The following is a 25,118-nucleotide window of genomic DNA, read 5'->3' on the forward strand; positions in this document are numbered from 1 at the left end:
GAATTTGAATGTTTAAGGACTTACAAATATTCCCATGTGTTGGATGCATACATTTTTGCGAAACCAGGAAATTAAACTTCAACAAAAATGCAAGATTTACCCAATCCACGAAAATTTGTAACAATGAAAATAAATGACTTTTTTTTAAAGAAATCTTTGATTTGATCCAGATTGAGTACATGTACTTGGTTTTTTTTTTTTTAATTTACATGACATTTAGGCCTTTAACATTTGAGTACATGTACTGGCAATGGGAATTTTTAATTTACATGACATTAAGGCCCTTAAAACATTGTATAACAATATATAAATTAGCTGTTCGTTATCACCAGTCCTTTAGTAACCTGGAACAATTAACACTGAATGCGTGTTTTCAGGCGTGGATTCATATTGTTTACACCTTTAGCTTTCTGGTTTAGTCATTTTATAATATTTCTATATTTGGTATGCAGTTCTGTAACAATACATGCATTGTCAGTAAGCATCTTCCCTTTTATAGTTTTGTTCCTGAGAACTTTGAAGATTGACAATATTCATATGTCCTTGTTATAAATCTATAAGGTGCTACAAATTTAAAAAACGGGCCAAAGATTGATATCTGTTAGTTCTTTTTTGTTGTATGGGTTTTTTTATGTCCCTTTTATTTGCATTATGTTTTTAGTTTTGTTTTTCCCTTCATCTGTCTGTCAATTCTGCTCTAAGTTTTTGGTCAACGTAGTTTCTGATGAAGTTGAAGTCCAATCAACTTAAAACTTAGAACAAATGTTTCTCTGTGATATGACCTTTCTAATTTTTATGCCAAGTTAGAGTTTGTCCCCTTTTCAGGGTCCACTGATATGACTGAACATGGACAATTATAATGCAAACAGGGCATTCATGTACTATGAACATATTCTTGTTTAAGATTTATTTTAAATATTTGAAATGATAGTGCGACTGGGGCATCAGTGTACTAAGAACACATTCTTGTTTAAGGCTATTTTGAATACTTCAACATGAAGATGTTTGGCTTTTTTAATTTTTGAAGCATTAAAATACTCCATAACATGATCAACTATCTTTATATATTTTTAGGGCTTTTTTAGAAGAAGTGTTCAGAAAAATATGCAATATACCTGCCATAAAGACAAAAACTGTGTAATTAATAAAGTGACAAGAAATAGGTGCCAGTATTGTCGACTACAAAAATGTTTTGCCACAGGGATGTCGAAAGAAGGTATGGAAGAACGAGGTGAATTGATACACAGGTAGAAAGGGGTTTGTACAGGTGACAGGTGCCAGTTTTATTTACTCACAGGTTTACAATAAGAAAACACTTGCCTCTTGAACTTGTCGTGGACCACTCATATAGGAATGAAAATTAGCATGGGCACAATAGCCCATCCATCTTTAACATGTCCTTGACTACTTATATAGGAATGAAAAAAAGCAGAGATACATCAGCCCATTGCCCTTTAAAGTGATCTGGACTACTAATAAATTTATTGATAGCCCATCCAAATTCTTAAGTTTACACATTTTAAATGGTGTAAATAATATTTAGCATCTAACAAGCTGAAATTCTAAATTTAACAAAGTAGTAGATCGGCTGTCAAATTTCTGGGAAGCTGAAACCTCCCTGCTTATAGTTTCTGTAGTCCTGGCCGTGCAGTTATAAACATCATTATAATCAGACTCATATTTAAAATTCGACCAATCAAAAAACAAGATTTGGTGTTTCAAGCACAATTTGTACATGAAGCACTGAGTAAAGTTTCATGATGGAAAGCGCACTAAGTCCACTCAGAGAATGAGGATACAAAAAAATTCTAATTTTTATCTATTTTATCTAAAAGGGTAACAAAGGAAAAATTTCAGATATGACCACAATATCTTTATTGCTAAATTTTATTAACGTGTATATATATGTACGTTTTTGACTGGTCTCTTTTTAGTGGTGTTACATCTTACAAAGTCTATAGCTGTCCAACTCATTTATCATAGTTCAGATGAGTTTGTGATAAGGCCAATTAAAGGTGAACCACTAATGATAAGTCAATGATATGTATACCGGTATATATATATATGGTATGCAGTTGTACTATAGCATTGGTAAATCTTATAGTTCATTGACTTATGATGTTTGGCTGTGGGGAATCTCTTTCTGTATCAAGATATATACACAGTTCAAATAATGAATCATTATAGATAAGTGAGGTCATTTTTTTTTAAGTGAAATCTGTTTGAGGATGATCGCTACTATGTTTCAAAATAACAAGCTTTTTTAAAATAGATATAAGAAGATGTGGTATGAGTGCCAATGAGACAACTATAGATCAAAGTAGGGGCTTCTACAGTCGTCTATGATAATATCAACAGGCAGGGTTTCCGCTGGCAGTCGCCATTTTCTCAATTTGCGAAAAAATAATAATTGTGGCGATTAAAATTCGTCATTGGCAAAAGAATTTGGCGAAAGAAATATAAATGACGATGTATTTTCAGACATTTTGTTTATTTACCTTTTTCGGGTTTCTCTGACTTTACCATGTTTACCGATCAGACAATACTCGGAATTCACCTTGAACTCGTTAAGATTTGACAGAAAATCAATAATCAGCTGATTGCATTTATAGCTATCGACATCAAAGGACTAATTAATAAAGGTGTTGATTGTATGATATGGTTAAATGGCTTCTTTCGCATGTCATAAAAGGGATTTATTTATCGCTTTGCGACGCACGTGTTTGAAGCAAAGTTTACGCTTCCTCTCCTTCTTTTGAAAAGAAAATTGTTGTTATGATGAAAAATGTTCAAAAGCTAGAAAGGTCGCTGATTTAAAACTTTTATCATTTAACTTTCATATAGATCATTGAGTGAGTACTTCAAAGTCGTTTCAGTAACACACGTGTTTCAAGCATATCGTTTTACTTATTTACGATGGTCTAGAAAAGAATACTGTCATTATGAAGAAATATATTCAAGTGGTTGTCATGAGAGTAACCCTTCAATGTAATGACTACACCTTACACGAGGGATCAATTCCATGTGATAAGATTCTTCGTTTTGTTGTAAAAATCGCTTCTTGTTTAGCGGAAAGGGGGGGGGGAATAAAATTTTATTAGAAAAATATACTGTAAACCAACTTATTTTTGCGGATACTTTATTTCGCGTTTTACCATTTCTTGACCAATTCGCGGCTATTTAATTTCGCGATTATCTGATTTCCTTGATGAGAAGTTTATTAAGGAAAGATGAAAGATTGACATATTCGCGACGATTTATATTCGCGTTATTTTTCTACTCGCGAAACTCGCGAAAATAAGTTGGTTTACAGTATTTTGCGAAAAAAATAATGAAGTGGCGAAAAATATATTGTTTTGGCTAAAGAGGTGGCGAAAAAAATTATTTACCCAGGGGAAACCCTGTCAACAGGCATGGTTTCAAATGCATTATCCAACCTCTTATCTGTATGACGTCACCTAATTAATGTTAATCCCTATATAACATTATTTCCTGTGAAAAAATTCATCCTAAGATACAATTATATGATATGACTTTTTCAATATCGCACCCTGTATTAACCCTGTTTATACGACTGCAAAAATTTGGTTGTATATTGGTATCACGTCGTCGTCAGCGTCTTCCGAAGACAAGGAACCACTGAATGAAAGTTGGGATTGATTTTGAGGTTTTTCTTATCAACAGTTTGGGAATAAGGGGCACAAATAAGCATTTTTCTTTGTTTTTGCACAATAACTTTTATAATAGGTAATAGAAATCTATGAAATTTCAACACAAGATTTATGACCCCAAAAGGAAGGTTGGGATTGATTTTGGGATTTTTGGTCCCAACAGTTTAGGAATAAGGGTCCTAAATAAAACTTTGTTTGAATGAATATCAAAAATTAAATTATTGGGGCTTTTGATATGCCAAATTTAACTGGGTATTTAGCTTCTTAAAATTTGTCCTGTTTTTAAATTGGTCTACATTAAGACCTGTCTAAAGGGTCCAAATTAAACTTAGTTTGATTTTTAACAAAAATTGAATTCTTGGGGTTCTTTGATATATATGCTAAATTTAAACATGTATAACAAAGAACATGTGGTATGATTGCCAATGAGACAACTGTCCACAAGAGACAAAAATGACACAGACATTAACAACTATAGGTCACCGTAGAGCCTTCAACAATGAGCAAAGCCCATTTTGCATAGTCAGCTATAAAAGGCTCCAATAAGACAATGTAAAACAATTCAATCGAGAAAACTAACGGCCTTATTTATATAAAAAAATGAACGAAAAACAAATATGTAACACATGAACAAAAGACAACAACTGAACTACAGGCTTCTGACTTGGGACAGGCACATACATAGATAATGTGGTAGGGTTAAACATGTTAGTGGGATTTCAACCCTACCCCTAACCTGGGACAGTGGTATAACAGTAAAACATAAGAACAAGCTATAAAAATCTGTTGAAAAAGGCTAAACTCTTCAGATGGACAAAAATACAAGTGGACATGGCTGGGTACTTGTACATCCCGACACAAAAAGACACAATGAACAGATCTGAGAGTACTCACAGTTATCTGACAGCTAGTTCAAAGCCACAAACAACTAATAAAAAAATCATGCATCTAAGACTAACAGTAACAATCAATCTGTACACATCCAACATCCAAATTCCAATGGATTTAGTGTAAAACATCATAAACAGCTAGAGAAAAACATGACCTTGTGCAATGCCAAGTTACAGGTATCGACAGATTGAAGACAAAGAATAGGTCTATGTACATGTACTTAGATTTTTTATTATGGGCCCAGTTTTCAAGTTGGTCCAAATCAGGGTCCAAAATTAAACTAGGTTTGATTTCAACAAAAATTGAATATATATATATAAGGATTTCTTTGATTTGCTGAATCTAACCATGTATTTAGATTTTTGATACATGTATTTGGGCCCCTTTATCATATTGGTCCACATTGAGTTCTTAAGAGTCCAAAATTGAACTTTATTTGATTTTATCAAAAATTGAATTCTTGGGGTTGTTTGATATGCTGAATCTAACATGTATTTAGATTTTATTTCGACCTCTGCGGTCGTATCAAGCTATATGATATAAAATCCCTAATCTTTGTTACATCATGTTATGTTAAAAACATTTTTTATCACCCACCAAGTACAATATGTTTTAGGTCTGTGCGTTAGTTCGTCTTTCTTTTTCCTTCTTTCAATCTTCTGTCCCTTCAAGTTCAAGTTTTCGGTCAAGGTAGATTTTGAGGAAGTTGAAATCAAATCAACTTTAAACTTAGTACACATGTACCCTATGATATGATGATTCCTATTTCAACTACATTGAACTAGTTTTGACCCCAATTTCACTGTCCACTGATCATGAACATGAATATTATAGCGTGAGTTTTGTATCCATGTACTATGGACATTCTTGGTACATATATGATATACAAATTGTATATATATATGACATGGCTTTTTCAATATTTCACCGTATCAATCCTCAACAAATATTATCCTTAGATATTAACAGAGCTGTTCGGATGGTTTTGGTGTTTAAGGTTTTATATGGATGTTACATGTATATTGAAAAAAGCCAAATACTATCCTCCATATATTCTGAAGTAAACCTGTGTTTAAAAGCACTGATATTGTCACCTTTACAAAGATATCCTAATGTGCTAATTTAGTATTTATTGTGTGTGTCAACAATTAACATCTTGTGATTGCCATTTACTAACAGCTGATAGAAACATGGTAAAAAAGGTCAAGGTTACAATGAGGGTGTTACACCCATGCAATACCGGAATAAGTTTATTTCTACATACCGTAATATAAGATGTGAGACTCCTTTTCTCAGGAGACACCATACAGGCTTCAACAACTAGCAAAAATCTGTAATCTATAATATGTAAATAAACTCACTATTGATACCAGGATTAAAAATTTGAAAGCCAGACCTGCTTTTCTTCTACAAAAGACTCATCAGTGATGCTCAAATCAAAAAAGGTAAAAATGCCAAATAAATTAAAAAATGAAGAGCATTGTTGACCTAAAACTCCTAAAGCTTTTCTGAATACAGCTAAGATAATTGTTTCATGGGGTAGAACATCCTTTGTATTTCGAAAAAAAAATTCAATGCAATACACAAAGAGTTAATGGCTACATAGTATTAGAAAAGGAGATGTGGCATGATTGCCAATGAGTCTCCTTTCCACCTGATTAATTAGCTGTACATTCTTTCGACAACAAGCAAAACCCATGCTGTAAAGGTGGCTATTAAGGACATCAACATGACATATACAATGTAAAATATTCCAAACAAAAAAAGCTGCATGTTTTACAGTTTAGTCATGACAAAACAATAATTGATGAACAGATTTAACAGACAACAACCAACATAAACAAATGAATTACAAGCTCCTGACTTGGTACTTAAAGCTGCTTTATAGCATGAATGGCACCTCTGTGGTTAAACTCTTTAGCCGAAAATAAACTGATATAGCCACATTTAGCAAAACAGAAAGAAAACAACAAAAAGACAAACAACAGTACTGTGGATTCATTATTATTGGTGGGATATCAATTTTGGTGGATTTTGTGGATAAAGGTGAACCACAAATCATAATTTTCAATGAAATGCAAATTGTTCTACAGGCTTGTATGCAGACTTTGGAAAAAACACAAAATGTAATGTCCATAAAGATGCGATGTTTGCTGAATCCACGAAAATTGATACTAAAGAAAAATAAATGAATCCACAGTATTCAAAAGACACATGTAATGAATAACTATTACCATGATAACATCATTGCATCACAATATTTTAAAATTGAATTTTCTATTTTAGAATACAGATATTAATATATGGTCATTTAAATAATATTTTTTATCAACAGCTGTAAGAAATGACAGGAATAAAAAGAAAGTGAAGCGACCAGAAGAATTTACCCAGTCTGAAGAGCTGACGGATGATGAACAGCTCATGTTACAAGAGATACTGGATGCCCATAATGACACATTCCATAAACAGTCAGAGACTTCATTGTCTAGGGTACCAGTAATCAAGACAAATGGTGTGGATGCTGAAAAAGCTGAAGACAAAGAAGTAATTTTTACTTGAAAATTTGTTTTAAAAGAATTATTGTACATAAATTATTATGCGTAGGTTTACCAATTTTGTAACTTTCAAAACCGTAGACCACATTATTGCTGTTAAAAAAGAGCATGGATGTATTGAAATCAAAGAGGCCATGACACTTATTATTGAAAAAGGCCATGACACTTATTATTGAAAAAGACCATGACACATTGTTATTAGAAAAGACCTGGCCTCATGGTCATAAAACTTTCGAGCATGATTTTTGTACTCAGACTCGAAAATCAACCAATGAAATTGCTGGATTTCATGTTTCGAGCATGATTTTTGTGCTCCGAGCACTGAGCAAAGTTTTATGACTTCAACCCCAGGACTCATCGCTTTATCTTAAGACCAGAACAGGTTAAATAAATATCAAAAAGACAAGGACAACAAGTAATACGACATAAAATAAGTTTTCAAAGCACAGCGTTCAAAACTAAACATTGAGCAATACTTAAAGCCAACAAAAAAGGTACTCCTGAAAGATAAGCAGATACTACTCCACATCTAACACCAGATAAAAATGATGAATTTGGGATTGTGAAAAGGGAAGTTTTAGTGTTGATTGTTTGTGGTAGGTTATTAACTGTAGCATGTTCTACTGTCCCAAGTCCATTAGATATAGAATATGCATGTTGTATTTGATGATTGATGTCAAGTATCTGTAAACAATATTTAATAGGCTCCTGCTAATTATATATAATCCTATGTTATCTTTTATTCAAACATCATATGATACAGATAATTTATTTTTTAGGGAGAAGAGAAAGGGAAGATAGAAAAGATTATGTTATGGGAAAAAGTAACCGAGCTGTCTTCAAAAGGAATTATAAAAATCGTAGAATTCGCAAAAAGGATACCAGGTTTTGCAACGTTATCTACCTCAGATCAAATCACGTTACTTAAGGCAGCATGTTTGGAAATCATGGTAAAATATTATATAAATAACACATAGCTGAGAGGGAGAAAGAGCAGATTGTTACCTTGAGAAAACATTTGTCTGTAGCAAAGCTAAGGTTGACAATGTCTTTTCCCTTGTATTAACCAATCAAAATCCTGTATTTTGACATGAGGTGTAATAAATTTATCTATTGACATGCTTGATACTGTTTGACCTTTTGATAAGATAATCCCAAAAAGACAAATATAGATGATATATTTGTTGTTGGGCATGATCCAACAACTATCAAGTAGTAGATATAAGAAGATGTGGTATGAGAACTCTCCATCCAATTCACAATTTGTAAAAGTAAGCAATTGTTAGTCAAATTACAGTCTTCCACACATAGCTGTGTCTCATCTAGGTATCTAATTCTTTTACATGACATTACTTATAAAATAATAGTTGACTTTAGTGGATGTTATGGCTTAGTTATTGATATGATGTTGACAAAGATAGTTTGTTTTTATGCCCCACCTATGATAGTAGAGGGGCATTATGTTTTCTGGTCTGTGCGTCTGTTCATCTGTTTGTCTGTCCTGCTTCAGTTTAAAGTTTTTGGTCAAGGTAGCTTTTGATGAAGTTGAAGTCCAGTCAACTTGAAAAATAGTTCACATGTCCCCTATGCTAGTTCTATCTAATTTAATGCCAAATTAAGAGTTTATATACCCCAATTTCACGGTCCACTGAACATATAAAATGAAGTGTACACATCCGTGTGTAATGATGGAATAGCATTAGATCATATTACTTATAAACTATTTGTTCTTTTTTACAGATTTTACGTCTTAGTTCTAGATATGATGTTGACAAGGATGTTTTGTGTTTTAATGATGGAATAACATTAGATCGTCAACAGTTACGTAATGGCGGATTCGGTTCGCTCACTGACACTATATTTACATTTGCATCTTCCCTTAAATCCATGGAAACGGATAGTTTAGAATATGCAGCTCTATCTGCTGTGTGTTTAGTTAGTAATGGTGAGTTTATTTCTGGGGTAAAGAATGTACAGATATCTTAATCTTCCAAGGCTTAGGGACGACATCAAAAGATCGATGTAGGATAAAAAACTTAAATCAAATAGTTTAGGGGTGGGGGGTTAAAATTCTACAAGTTTTGTATATCTTAAATATTGATTTTTACATATATCCTTATTGGTAAATCAATTTTTATCAAATTAAGTTAAGATGAGGGGGGGGGGAGGAGAGAGAAAAAAACTATGTGAAATAAGTTTTTTATCCTACATTGAACTTTTGATGTTGTCCCTTATTGCTACCTTTTTGATACACAAAACATAGTGCATTGATCATAACATTCTATACATCCTATCCCTGAAAATTTACAGAAATTTATAAACCTAAATATATACTCAGATATTCAAGTCATTAAACGATGTGACCCCTGTCAAGAAAATTAAATTACTTTTGCAAGAAAGCAGGAGTCTAATATTTCTTCTAAAATTCTAAATGAAGTCATCTATAAAGTCATCTTTAAAAATTGGAGTTATCTCCCATTGTCAAGAATAAGTTGAATCAACTACAGCCAATGCTATATATAGACCTTGCAATTTTTTTAAAATTTTACTTCTCACTGATAAATTAAGGCAATTTTTACCTTTTAGTGCTTACAAGCACTTTGATTAAGAAAATGTAATGGATAAAATTAAACCTTATTACTTTCTTGTCAAATTGCTGTCAAAGAATGTAGTGCCTTATGGGTAATTGGTTGACCATATGAATTTTCTTCAATTCCTTTTACCTAGATTTTAAAATTAAATATTTAGATATTAAGAAGATGTGGTATGATTGTCAATGAGACAATTCTCCACCAGAGACCAACTGACAAAATTTAAATTTGTAAAAAATGTACAGCCTTCAACATTGAACAAAACCTTTATTGTATAGCAAGCTATTAAACTCCTCGAAAAGACAAATGACCTGATTAAAGAACAAAACAAGTGAAAAGCAAATATGATTACCAGCAACAAATCAAAACCATTGAATTACAGGCTCCTGAATTAGGACAATAGGACACCAAAAAAACAAACTATGAAAATCAGTTGAAAAAGGGGTGTCTCATCAGATTGACACAAAGATTACAAAAATTACAATAAACAAAAAGGACCAATTTGAGAGTACTCAATTACCGAAAGCCAGTTCAAATGCCAAAAGCAACTAATACAAAAAAAATCTTTATTTAATAATCATTTGTTTGTCTTCATTTCAGATCGCTCAGGTTTAGAAGATCCACTCAAAATAGAACATTTACAAGAACCTATATTAGAAGCATTAAAACATTATATCCGACAACGGCGGAAAGAATCACCTCATGTGTTTGCTAAAATGATAATGAAATTAACTGATCTCAGGTCTATAAGTGTGAAAGGTTGGTATAACTTCTAGATGATCTTCTGTCTACCTCTTTTTTTTTTATTTTGTGGGTATAGGTTTTGGAAGTAAAATGATTAATGATGTATAAATTTTCAAAAGGCTTTTAAAGCAGACTTTGGTAAAACCATATATATCAAAAATATGAAATTGTAATTTTTCTTCATTCTATGAAAATTGGTACCCTCCAAAATAAATAGGTCTTCATGATCAGTTATCCAAGGTCCTGTATACATTTCAAATCCAATTTGAAAATCCTTGACGTCAAAGAACAAAGGGAGATAATTTGATATAATAAATGTATGATTAGAAATTTTTGGATGTATCTCAATGTGACAAGTGCCAAGATAAAATTGAGAAGTGAATACATTCTGATGCATGCAATATTATTCCTAATGCATAATGGGCACATATTATAAAAGGAATGGATTAGGGTTTTTAAATTAACATTTATAAAAGATTTTAAAGAGAAATCAAGTTATTATGACATACTTTTTTGTACATTTGTATTCAGAAACCTCTTATGGCCACTTGGCAATAACTTTCATCTGTTTAGTTCACGCTATAAAACCAGGTTCAATCCACCATTTTCTACATTTGAAAATGCTTGTACCAATTCAGGAATAGGACAGTTTTCCATTCGCTTTTGATGTGTTTTGCCGTTTGATTTTGCAATGTGATTAGGGACTTTCTGAGTTCAGTATTTTTGTGATTATACTTTTTACCTTTTAAGAAAAATGGAATGATTTTGTATCTTTACCATATATGATATTTCTGTCTTCTTTTTACAGGTGCTGAAAGAGTATTACATTTACGTCTGGAAATGCCTGATGAACTTCCGCCATTAATAATAGAAATGTTAGATAGAACTGAAAATGTTTGTATACCATGACGTAATCAAAATTCTGCTGTTTTGTGTTAGAGCGTATCTTCCAAGGAATTCTGGGTAATCTTTCAGTTGTTGGATTTATTGTAACAGATATTGGTAAAAATCGTGAGATGGATTTTTCGTTTACTTCATGGTATATCTGAGCAAAGTGAAAATTATGTTCACAGATTATGTTTTACATCTGTGAATTGATGACTTAGGAAGAATTGACGATTGTTGTCATCGTAATTATTTGAATGACAGATTCTTCCCGACATTAGAATCGTAACATTTGAATCTGTTTCAGGAAGGGAAAAAATCTCCAGCTTTTTACTTCCTCGTTGCAGAGAGATTATTTATCCCAGATTACTATTACAATCATTATTATACATTCATATTGACTGTGTATGATAGCATTTGGATGCAAATGATTTTTCATGTGTAAAATATGAACCATATTCATATATGATTTTTTTTAAAGATAAAAAAAAAGAATAAACTATTTGTCAGATTTACAAAATATGTGCTCACTCATAAGTAATTTGAAAAGTTATCTATGAAAATCTCAGGTTTATTTTTCATATCACAGACATTGCTGTATTCAGATTTTGAAATTAGGAATTTTTGTTTTTACTTATATTTTTTTTGCAGAATTGAAAAGGTACAATATTAAAAATAATTTACAATTAAATACTGGAACTTTTAGTGAAATTAAAATTTTTGTTTTCCATTCAAAACATTTTTTTTTGGCTTTCATTTTTTTATGATTTTGTGGACAAAGGTTAAACATGGATTAAAATGTTCAAGGAAATCCCCATTTCTATAGGCCAGTATCGAGAATGTTTAAACCATGAAATCATGTGTCCACAAAAATATATTATTCCTCAATCCACAAAAATGGGTACCCACGAAATAAATAAAAATGGTCTAATAAGAATTTGTACTTGTAGAAAGAGACAGGTTCAATCACTGTATTTAATAATCTTGTGTCTATTGATTGTTTTATGTGCAAATCTAAGGAATATCTGTGATATTTATGATATTTAGAGAACAAGTTTTATTTGATTGATTTATTAAGATTGAATTTTACCAACAAAGGGAGATAATGTATTCTATGTCAACACAATGTTTTTATAACAGTTAAGTTAATGTTAAGCTTCCTATTGAATATGACTGCTATTTTCTGCAACAAAATCTTCCTTTTTATCTGATATATGTTTGTAATTTTGTGACTCAATTTCAAGAAGATGAAAATATGTACAATTAAAACGTATATTTTTCAATAGTAAATGTTAAAAAAAATCTGTATGGTACCCCTTTGATATGTTTTTTTGACTAATGTGCCATTAAAGACTGTTTTTTTCAAACATTTAAAAACGTCTTATGTGAAATGTGGTTAATTTTTTCAACAATAACAGAAAATATTGACAAAAAGTGGTGTTTCGTAGCAAATTTTTTCTTACTTAATTTCAGGGAACTATCTACACACTCAGAAAAATTAGTTATAATGTGTATATTTTTTACTTAAATTCAAAGTACTATCTTTACAGTAAATTTATTTAGCTCTAATGTGTGATTTTTTTTGTGCTGTCAACTATGTACTAAAAGTTTTAAATGTGAAAGTTGGAGTTGTTGATATAAGAACTATGTACTAAAAGTATTAAAATGTGACAGTTTAGTTGGTGATATTGAGACTTTTGTCTTGTGGTGACATTTGGTTTGGATGTATTTTTTATGACTTTATTTTATTACAGAATGGAACCTCCTTTTAAAATAGCTACAATTAGTTTTGAAAAGAAATGTGTACACACTTATTTAGTATTTCAGTGCATGTGAAAAGTTTAATAACTACAAAAAGTTTTAAAATATTTATTATTAACTTTAAAGCTTCGATAAATACATCCTATAAAAGGGAAAAAATGTCAAAATTTTGCATTTTTATGTTTAATAAAAACATCAAAAATTTCTTATTTCCAGTTGTCTGTTTTGCGCAATCACAATTTTTGGAGCATTCTTGTTTAGTCTGCATGTTGATAGTATCTATTACACTCTACCTTACAACAAAAACATTACTTATATTATCACATAGCATTGAAAACTGTTTAAGGATCTTTGTAAGAGCTTATTTAAGTATTTCAAATTATGCTTTGAAAGTCTTCCTTTCAGATAAATGTTTTCTTCAATTTAAGTCATATCTATTAATCTTATTTATTGCATTTACAACATATAACACCATTTTGAAAAAGAAAACATTTTTGTTGCAAGATGAACACAAAATTAATTTAATGTGTATGCTTGATAAATAAATTTCTAGAACTTTTACATACTTGTGAATAATATAGATCAGTTTGAATCCAAGGCAAGTTCATAAAAGAAAAAAAGATAGCATTTGATCATTGAATCTTTTAAGAATATTGTTATCTCTAATATACTGGGGCAATCTGTGAAATTCTTACAATGCATTCATTTATATTTTCCAGAATGAATTTATAGAATATATGATGGTTTTAAATACTCTATTGTATGAGCTAGTTTTATTTATGTCTGTTGGTTGTGTATATATATTATATATTAAGTCTACAACTACCTCATGGAATAAACTATAATCCTATATTATTGAATTTATTTATATTACCTCTCTATACATGCAAATCTCAGATTTGTGTTCGGCCCCAAATCTGTGTCTGTTTCTCAAATCTGTGCCCCATCGTGATGTCAATTGCTAATCTATGTCCGTTAACAAAGAAACGGCCTTATATCTGTGAACTTCTTTCAAATTTGTTTTTGATTGTGACGTCATTTGCAAATCTATGTCCGTTAACAAAGAAATGGCATCTGTGTACTTATTTCAAATTTGTTTTGGATTGTGACGTCATTTGCAAATCTATGTCCGTTAACAAAGAAACGGCCTTATATCTGTTTACTTCTTTCAAATTTGTTTTTGATTGTGACGTCATTTGCAAATCTATGTCCGTTAACAAAGAAACGGCATCTGTGTACTTCTTTCAAATTTGTTTTTGAATGTGATGTCATTTGCAAATCTATGTCCGTTAACAAAGAAACGGCATAAAAATCTGTGTCATTTTCTTTAATCTTTTTCCAGTTTTTTTTTTGCCATGTGCAATTTATGCTTGTCTTATAAGTATAGGATTTTTGTTTTTGAGTAATTTCCCATAATTCAATGCTTAGTTGAGATGTGTTCTCCATGTGTGTGCTTTAAAATTTTACATGCATGTGTAATTATTGTTAGATTTACATTTAATTGTAAATTTAAAACTACAACATTTTCAAATTGTTTGCTTTTGTTGATCTCCTGTTTAATTTTTCTGTAGTTATTAGTGTTACTTCCCTTTACCCATTACATCTTGATAACAAATACGAAATATAAGTAACAAACAATTTGAGACAAAATGACATCTGTATCAAAGCAACTAAAGATACATATATGGCCTTCAACAAAGGACATAGATTAGCAGAAAGGACATTGATTTGAGGCCTGCATATTATTATTGAAATTATCTATTTCTATATATCACATCACAAAAGATATGGCTATTTGCAGTCAACGATCCCATCATCATTCTTCAATGAGAAAAAAACAGTACACTACACAAAAATACAAGACACTAAAAGTCATTCAAATATGATTTCTAAAATTAATATTGTTTGATCTAAAGTGGATAGTTATCATTGGCCATCATACCATGTGAAATAAGCTATAATCCTTTATTTTATGGACCTTATATACCACTGCAATCACCTAACAAAAGATAAGGTTATTCACAGGCACTGATCAGTTTTCATCACTTGGCACTCTCATTGTAGTCCATTAACTTTTACAAACAGGTTTTCTCTGAAATAGTTATGCTATTTGGAACCAAACTTTGTGTCAATCATCATTCAAGTATCTAGTTCAGAAAATGTGTGCAATGATACTGTCTGCAAATCAGCATGTAGGACATGACTAAAAACAGAACATTGAGGTAAAATGCAGTTTTTGTCTATTTATACCCCTGCTTTCAAAAAAGGGGGGTATACTGTTTTACTGTCAGTCCGTCTGTCAGTCAGTCCGTCCCATGAAACTTTCGTCACATTTTTCTCAGGAACTACACATCCACCCTTTCTGTAATTTGGTATAAACATTTATATATGTCAGCCATACAATGTGATGCGTTTTCAGATTCATCATTCAAAATTTACGTCACATTTTTCTCAGGAACTACAATAAAAGGATTTCTGAAATTTGGTTTCAGGATTAATATAAGTCAGCTTTACCGTGTGATGCGTTTTCAGATTCATCACTCGACAACTTCCTGTTTACCGAACACTTGCATATTTTTACACTATTAATATTATCCACATGCAGTGGGGGTATCATCAGTGAGCAGTAGCTCGCAGTTTCACTTGTTATATCTTGAAAACCTAGAAAAGGTAAAGAAATCTAGCAAGGCAAAAATGATAACATAGTTAAAAACCACCTACAAGTCATGTACATCAAAACTGTCAAAAGATGACATTCAGTAGATGAGGAAAGACATGACATGTGCAATGTACCTTGCATAACTTTTTGCATGAATCTCTTCAAATTCACCATGAATCCAAAAATGCAAAATACTTCTTGTAAGAGTTGTTGTTATAAAAATAGGAATGTTACCAATATATATTTGCCTCGCCTTGTTGGATTCTAAAATTGGGTATGCTTTTTCTGATGGTGGAAGTTTGGTATGCAGATGCATAAGCATTGGCACATCTCATTTCCCTGGAGATCATTTGGCCCCACCTCCTCAGTCATGGTCAATGGTTTGCCTAGTTTACATGTTAAAGTTTGTGATTCGATCAGCATTTAAGAGCCACTAATGTTAAGTCAATGATAGTATAAGAATTCAAGATTATTTTAGCTCACCCCTATCAAGGGTCATTGACTTCAAAACTTTTACACTGTTTACAAGTTGAAGTTTGTGAAAGTCAATTGTATTTGGCAGCAGTTTTACAAGCATTAGCATTTTGTTCATTTCTATGGAGATTATTGGGTTCTGTTAACTTTTGTATCTTGGTCCTGGTTCATTAAATCTAATAAAGTTAAGGAGGGAAAAGGGAGACTTTTTCAAAGAGACAACAACCAGAACTAGAGCAGAAAACAGTTCAAAGCCACCAATGGGTCTTCAACACCAAGAGAAAATCATGCATCTGCAGGCGGGCTTTGATTGGTCCTTAAACTAAATTGTGTACTAGTTCAGGGAAAATTATTTGCATAGTTTAAATGTTTTAATGTTGCCTTTTGGGTTTATTATACTATTAAATGGCAAGAAAGCAGCACCTATCTCAATGACAACACAAAAACAAAACAATAACACCATGGCAAAAAACGACCAAAAGACAACCATCCTATTCAAAACACAACATAGAAAACGAAAACCTGAGTTACAGAAACATCACCATAAATGGCAGGTGATCTCACTTGTTTTGCAAGGATACCTTTTGAAAGAGCATCCTGCTTCGCATGCCTGTGGCACCTGTTAAGTTGCTCACCATTTCTGTGCAAAAGAATCACTCCTCAATAATGTCAATTAGGTTGGTTTCAAGAATAAAACCATGTTACTTTGGAAAGACTTTTATGTCCAAATTGTTACAAATCAGCTGGCACTCAAGAAATATTGAGGTATTGACTAAAATGATTAATAATTAAAAAAAAAAAACGTGAAAAAGTAGATGTAATTAGGATTGCCAGTCTTTTTCATAATGTCAAGAAAAAAAACTTTTCCACATTTCCGATCATTTAAAAACAAGTCCGAATGAGAAATACAAATGATGTTTTTAAAAATAAGGTATCACGAGCCTGTTATTCAGTGGTTGTCGTTTGTTGTGTGTTTATATTTGTTTTTGTTGGGTTTTTTTTATACAAATAAGGCCGTTAGTTTTCTCGTTTGAGTTGTTTAACATTGTCATTTCGGGGCCTTTTATAGCGGACTATGCGGTATGGGCTTTGCTAATTATTGAAGGCCGTTCGGTGACTTATAGTTGTTACTTTCTCACGGTGGGTATGGTTGTCCTGCGAGGGAACGTTCTGTGCTGGTGATTCGGTCCTGACGGGTGCTGGTGGGTCCTGATTCTGTGCTGGTGGGTTTGTTTACATTGTATCAGAACGCATGTACAAGAATTATGGACATTTCAAGGCGAGATAAATAGTGTGAATTTTCTCTTCTGAAAAAGTACTAATTCGTTGACAAATGACCTTAAAACTTGAACTCTAGGTCAGCGAAATAAAGGTTAATGATCCTTGATTTTAGAAGAAATTTCCGAAACAGATACCAATAATAAATTAAAAATCAATTGTTCAGAGAACAATTGAAAGTCTTTCCACACCAAAGAAATTTGGATAAGAAGGTGGTTTCTTCATACTGATGCGATAAATAATGGTTTAATTATCTTTTTGAGTGATATAAGGGAGATAATATGTTACTTTCGGTGAAATGAATGTCACATCCGGTCTCATATGATAGCTTCTTTCACAATGATTCCAAAAATATATAGTTTCTATATACTTTTGTATGTAGAATGGGAGATAATTGGCCACTTCCGGTTTGTTGGAAGTCATTTTTAGTCTTCAGTAATCTGTTCATGTATCTATATGAGAAAATATATGGATTCTGAGTACTTTTATGTGAAAAAATTGCAAAAAAAGCTACTTCCGGTTTTCTCGAGGTCACTTCCGGTAGCCATTTTTCAAGGTCATTTGTCACTTAACCTTTTGTATAAAGTCAAATGTCTTTATAATGAACTTAATTGAAGTTATAATCAAATAACCTCATATCAAGGCATTACAGGGGCATCAACTCCTATAAGATGCCATTTCATTGTATAAGACTAAATGTAGCATATCTTCATTACAATAAAGCTGACATTTTGCACTTGTTCTTTTATATGTATCTCTCAAAGTGTCAGAGAAAATGCAAAAACAAGCAAAAGTCACAATTGAGAACTTGACCTTGACCTTTGACCTTGACCTCATTTTCTAAGTTAGGACCTAGGGAACTCAAATAAAAACATTCCGGGGTAATACGCTTAACTGTTTATGAGTTAAAAAAACATACCGACAAAATTATTCTGTAAAGGTAGATAACTCCTATAAAATTTCATCGAATCGCTTCGATCCAAATTAGCCAAAAATTACTGAGGATGTAACGAACAATTTGTAAAAAGAATTTTGTCGATATCTTTTTTTGTTACGAAGGAGATGCACACAGATGATTAACAGTGAATAGGGAGATAACTCTTACAAAGAAAATGGTTCGTCTTAGCAGGGTGAAATTTAAAAGCGCTTAAACTATACGATACAATATGAGAAATATCTAAGCGACATATTGCGAAACAAACATTTATCGCAAGAACAAAATTTGGCGGAAAAAAAAATTAATAATAATCAGAAGAAAAACAATAAGTCTTTCCACAGAAAAGTGGAAAGACTTAATTATCTGTTGATTTTGTAAATATGAACAAGGAGGTTATATGATACAGACCATTCTCTTAAATTGTATTTTAAAAGTGACGGTGTAAAAACAAAGTTGTGGAATAGAGAACTTGAAGCTGTAAAGTCTGATTTTGTCATTGAAATTTAAAAAAAATATTTGCTTATTTGCTTTCGGTGTTTTAATTTAGACCGATTGAAGATCGATTCAAAGCGCTCGCGTCTTTCGGAAAATGATTTTTAGACCCCTCTACAAAGAAATTTGTTGTACATGTACACACGTATAAAAATTGCGATTTTTTTTATCTTTTGCAATCATAGGTTTGAAGAACGATTCAACAGATTCAAAGCGTTCATATTAGCCCATAAATCATCTAAATTGAACCGATCTAGTTTAAAGCGATATACATTTTCTAGTGTGTACGGGGTGTAAGTCTGCATATTTCTATTCCATAAAGTAGTGTATATATTATAGACATCATAAATTGAGGTAAATTATATGAACTTCCAAATGCTGTTTCGATCCGTAACATCACTGAAGAGTCATTAATTGTCATAATCCGGACATGGTGTACCAAAGTTTTGCATCTCATGTTTGCGTCTCCACAAGTTTATTGTCCAGTTTCTGTTTGATATTAAATTAATAACCAGGATCCATGTCACATCTCGTGGTCAATTTATTTGGCAATCGTCAATTGCATTCAGCAGGGTTTGAGAACATCAGTTGTTCGACCTGTTAGTTAAATGCATTTTGTTAAAATATAATTTTCCTATTTTTTGGTCTTTTGGAAAATGTTAATTAGACCACCCTACAAAGAAATTGGTTTTACATACACACGTATAAAAGTATTGAAGGAACATAATATTATACTAATTGAAACACATATTATATGAAAAATGGCTCTTTCTCCTGTCATCACCAAAACACGTGACTCAAAACAAGTTACTTTTGATTTAAATAAACAATCAGTTCTATATTGGAGAAGAACACTACTTTTCAGATATTTTATTGACTTGGGTCATGACTCTAATATGAATATTGAATGGGAGGATAGTGACAAGAAAAAGAATGTGCTAAACTTAAAGGACGAGGAGAAACCATTCATAGAAAAACTTCCCCACTCCGATATTTTTAAGACTGTAATTAAAGTATGTCATAATACTAAAAAGGTGATAGTAATTACACTATATTATACAACCATGAAATGCCTTGTTCAAGGTAACACATGTCAAGAGTGGATAAACTACGAGTTCGGAAGAATTAAAAGTTTAATTGAGAAATGTATAAAGGGAGCTAATCCCAGGACAACTATTGACACTGAAATAAAAAAACTAACATTACCAAAATTCTCAGATATTGACAAGGATATGAATGATTCATGTAGTGAAACACCAACAAAATCTGTTGACAATGATGAAACATTAGTTAAACAATCGTTCTTGAATGACAGTGAAAATACACAGGTAAATAATAAAGATGATCTAGTTAATGACCCCAACCATCAGTTGGAGGGAAAACAAACATCAGACAATAAAGTTGGTAAGCAACCGGATCAATGTGTGAGTTGTGACATAGTAGTAAAAGCTATACAAAGTATTGAAAATAAACTAGCTGACTGCCATATGATGTATACCAAAAAGCTAGAAAGTTTTGAGCAGAATATTCATGACAGTATTGAAAGTAAACTAGCCAACTGTCATATGATGTACAATAAAAAGATAGAAAGTTTAGAGAAGAATGTCAGGGACATGAAGACCACAATTGAAACACTAAAACAGAATAAGGAACCAACATACAACACTGAAAAAATTGACAACCTTACTACTGTAACTAATCATGTGGTAGAGAAAGTAAATTCAGTAGGGGAAATGTGTGAAAAAATGAAAGAGAACTTAGGAAATAGTGCAGATAAACAAAGGTATATTCAAGAACAAATGAAAACTGTTGAAACTATATGCAAACAGATAAAAAGTGATAATGAAATGCCCCTTCACAATACAAGAAGCCTACAAAGAGATAAATCTCAAACCTCAAATGAAAATAACTTTAAAACAAGGCAAACTTCATATGATGAGCATAACTCAAATGTGGAACAGACAGATCAAAGATCACAAAAAAGTGCTGAAGATGAGGAGTTAATTGAGCAATTTGGTGGTAATCATTTTTGGTTAATTGGTACATCCCTAGTGAAAGACTTGCAACCAAAACTGATATACAGGTTCAAAAAAACAAGAATAACAACATTGAGGGATAAAACAACCTTTGGTGCACAGAAGTTGATTGAATCTGAGACTATAAAGGCTAAAATAGTTGCTTTCCAGGTAGGATCTAATGATCTTGAAGAAAGTAACCCTAATAAAGTGGCTGCAGATATTGAAGAACTCATAAAAACTACAAAAAATAAAATTCCAGGCTGCAATATCATCATTAACGAACTTTTACCAAGGTACTATCTCAACATACAATCAAGAAATGAATATGAGAGGAAAAGAATTCAGTGTAATCTACATCTAGCTGAAATATGCGACAGATATGACGCAAAATATGTAACACATCAAAACATATCTCAAATTCATTTTAGTGATGGAATTCACCTCAATCATGAGGGTGGCACATCTCAGTATGTGAGAAATTTAAAGCAAATTGTCAATCCTCTGTTGGATGTAAAAAGTGATGAGAACCAAACAAACAAATTTCATGCCCGAAATCAAGATCCATTTAGCTATGCCAAGAGAGATAATGGACAGAGACGAAACTACAACCAACAAAATCAAAACCGTGCAGTTCAGAATAGATACCAACACACTCCGACAAATCATACCGTTGCAAGACTGAGATATGATAATGAATACCAAGACGACTACAAGGATTGCAGAAATAGTGACATTAATATGAAGCTTCTTCGATTAGCTTTGCAAGGCTTCTGAAGTTCATATAAATAATAGATACACTATGACAGTAATTGCTTTATATTTTCTTTTTTGACATTTAAAATTATGTATGAAAATAATCTCAGGAAGAGATACTAATATGTTTTTGTTAAGAATATTTTTTTATTTTTTTTCAAAGTTTACTGGTATATTTAAAAGATAAAACTATTTTCTTTTGAAATATTGAGAAAAATGCAGCTTGATGAACTTTTCAAAACTATATCGTAATATATATATATATATATATATCATTGTGAGGGGAGGTATGTGTAATATGGGAAATCAGACAATTATGCATTGTACATTTCAAAAGGACAGTGCATTTATTATGTTAACATCAATTGTACAATAAACTGTATAAGTGATATGTATACTGTTTGCATCATGATCATGAAAAGTTTTTGAATATGTACATTTTAAAGTTATAGATATAAACATATTTCAACTTCAAAATGCTTTGAAATGACTTTAATATTTAATTTTAATTCCTTTAATGAACCATCATTTCTTACATTCAAACTCAGTGAAATGTATTAAAAAAAAAAAAAAAAAAAAATTAAAAAAAAATTGGAGTTATTCCTCTTTGCCCCATTGTTCATTCTTCTTAAATATTTGAAAAGACCAATGAACATTTAATTTTTTCATTTCTTCTTTTTTAATATTGTTGTTTCATTTAAATGCCATGTATAGATATTCATTTGCACATGAATATATCAACATAACAAATGAAAAAGAAAGAAAAAAAACAAATTGTTTTATACACATTATACATGTTATATTTACTTTGAACACTATTGGAATATATATAGTCATGTCTGTGCCAGTTTTTGAATTTGTTATTAATTATGATAAGTAACCTTACTATCTCATCTTGGAATGTTCAGGGGCTGGGGAGCAAATGCAGTGATGAAACTTTTAACTCATATTTAAAACATGATATAAATATACTTCTTGAGACATGGAAGGGTTCAGACTCTAATTTAGATATTCCTGAATTTAGCACTTTTCAGAGATGCCGAAAGAAAAAAAGGCGATCAAAGAGATTTAGTGGCGGCATTATTGTTTTATAATCAATCAAAATATAAGAAAGGCATAACTGAAATGCCACACATTTCTTCATCAGAAAACAGATTATGGTTCAAATTAAATAAAGCCTTTTTTGGTTTGAATAAAGATGTTTACATTTGTGCATGCTATATTCCTCCTGTTAGCTCCAATTATTATGATGATGATTTCTTGAATCTAGAAAATGAAATATCTAATATTCCAAAGACATCTAATATTTTAATTCTTGGTGATTTAAATGCTCGAATTGGAGAAAAGATAGATTTTATTGATAATGAAAGTCTGTCTCTTGACTCTCTGCAAAATGTGCTGCCTGATGATTATAGTGAAGATTGTACTATTCTCAGAAATACACGAGATAACATTTTTAATACTCAAGGTCAAGGTCTCATAGACCTCTGCATTGCTTCCCAGCTCCGTGTGTTAAATGGTCGCTTTGTAGGTGATATTTTGGGGAATTTCACTTGCCATAAGTCATATGGATCAAGTGTTGTTGATTATGCTTTGGCGGACATGGACCTCTTAACTTCTATTAATTTTTTTCAAGTTGATAGTGCCACATATTTATCAGATCACTCACAGATTTCTGTTCATATATATTGTAATATTACTCCTGATTTTGAGGAAGATTCTCCTAATTTTATACCTTTACAGTGTACATACAAATGGGAAGCTATTTCTAAAGACAAATTAATCGACACTATTAGTGATTGTGATGTATTACATAAGATAGTCTCTTTTGAAAATAATATTTTTGATGAAAACAGCAATGGCATCAATAAAGCCTCAGAACAACTAACAAATATTTTTGATAATTTGGCAAAAACGTCCTGTAAAATAATAAGACACAAAAAAGTAAAAATAAAAAAGAAGAAATCATGGTCAGACAATGAAGTTAACGATTTGAAAAAAACAGTGGTTGATTTAGGCAATAAAATGCGTTCTAAACCATTTGATTTGCAGCTACGTCATAATTTTTTTTATCAATGTAAGAATCTTAAAAAGGTGATAAAAAGGAAGAAATATCTATTTAAGAAAAATATTTATGATAAACTTTTAAATTGGAAAGAAACTGATCCAAAACAGTACTGGCAGCATTTAAATTCACTTAAAAATGATGATAGTAGTTCTTCAAACTTAAGTAAACTTATTAATATGGGAAATGTAAGTCAACATTTTCAGTCCCAGGGGAAACCTGAAAATATAAATGTACCTTTTATGGATAAAATAGATGCATATGTTAAAGATTATAAAAATATTTTAAAGGAAAATGTATTGACAGATGCACCTTTTACTATAACAGAAGTTAAAAAGTGTATAAACAAATTAAAAATGGGGAAAAGTGCAGGACCAGATAGAATTGCAAATGAAGTCATTAAATATAGCAGTTATGTTACATGTAAATCCATAACTAAACTTTTTAATTTAATTTTAGAAACAGGTAAATATCCGATTCAATGGAGAAAGTCATACACTATATTAATCTTTAAATCTGGAGACTGTACTGATCTTAATAATTATAGGGGTATATCTCTCCAAAATTGTATTGCAAAACTCTTTAGCTCTGCATTAAATAATAGACTAACATTACATTATGAAAACATTTTTGCAAATCAACAGTTTGGATTTAGAGTCAATCATAGAACCACAGATAGTTTGTTTATATTAAAATCTTTAATTTCAAAATATGTAAATAAAAAGAAAGAAAAGATATTTGCCTGCTTTGTTGATTTACGCAGAGCATTTGACACTTTGTGGCATAATGGGTTACGATACAAACTCATAAAAAATGGGCTAGGGAAAAAAATTTATGAGGTAATTAGTGATATGTATAACTTAACAGAATCCTCTATTAAAATTGATAATAAAATCTCTAAATCCTTCATATTGGAAAGAGGTGTTAAGCAAGGGGATAGTTTAAGCCCTACTATTTTTAATTGTTTTATTAATGATATACATCAGATTTTTGACAATACTTGTAAACCTTTAGTCCTTCAAAAATCTGAATTGTCCAGCTTAAGTTTTGCAGACGATTTGGTAATAATGTCAAGTTCACATATAGGACTGCAGAATGCAATAAATAAACTAGAGAAGTACTGCTATGACTGGCAATTAACAGTTAATACTAAAAAAACTAAAGTTATTACGTTTCAGAATAAATTTTCTCCCACCCCTGTGGTATGCTATAAAAACATCCAATTAAATGAAACTAAAGAATACAATTTTTTAGGAAACATTATTAACTATAAGGGTAATTTTAAAAATGCTATCCAAGAACTATCAAAAAAGGGATTGAAGGTCCTATTTGCTTTAAAAAGTA

General features: G+C 31.3%; 1 protein-coding gene across 4 annotated transcripts in view; it reads left to right on the forward strand.

Moving 5' to 3' along the window:
- Positions 1–13,938, forward strand: part of LOC134695472 (retinoic acid receptor beta-like) — a 28,022-nt gene extending 14,084 nt beyond the window's left edge. Inside the window, exons 4-9 of one of the 4 annotated variants that reach the window (XM_063556742.1) lie at positions 1,075–1,231; positions 6,898–7,106; positions 7,897–8,067; positions 8,858–9,062; positions 10,309–10,467; positions 11,261–13,938. In XM_063556742.1, the coding sequence (XP_063412812.1) occupies positions 1,075–1,231; positions 6,898–7,106; positions 7,897–8,067; positions 8,858–9,062; positions 10,309–10,467; positions 11,261–11,361 (1,002 nt within the window). In that variant the 3' untranslated portion in view covers positions 11,362–13,938. The remainder of the gene's footprint in view (positions 1–1,074; positions 1,232–6,897; positions 7,107–7,896; positions 8,068–8,857; positions 9,063–10,308; positions 10,468–11,260) is intronic. The other 3 variants (XM_063556741.1, XM_063556743.1, XM_063556744.1) reach the window with 3 other exon arrangements.
- The last annotated feature ends 11,180 nt before the right edge of the window (positions 13,939–25,118 follow it).

Source organism: Mytilus trossulus, chromosome 13 (genome assembly GCF_036588685.1).
Source record: "Mytilus trossulus isolate FHL-02 chromosome 13, PNRI_Mtr1.1.1.hap1, whole genome shotgun sequence".
In the NCBI taxonomy this organism is placed as follows: domain Eukaryota; kingdom Metazoa; phylum Mollusca; class Bivalvia; order Mytilida; family Mytilidae; genus Mytilus; species Mytilus trossulus.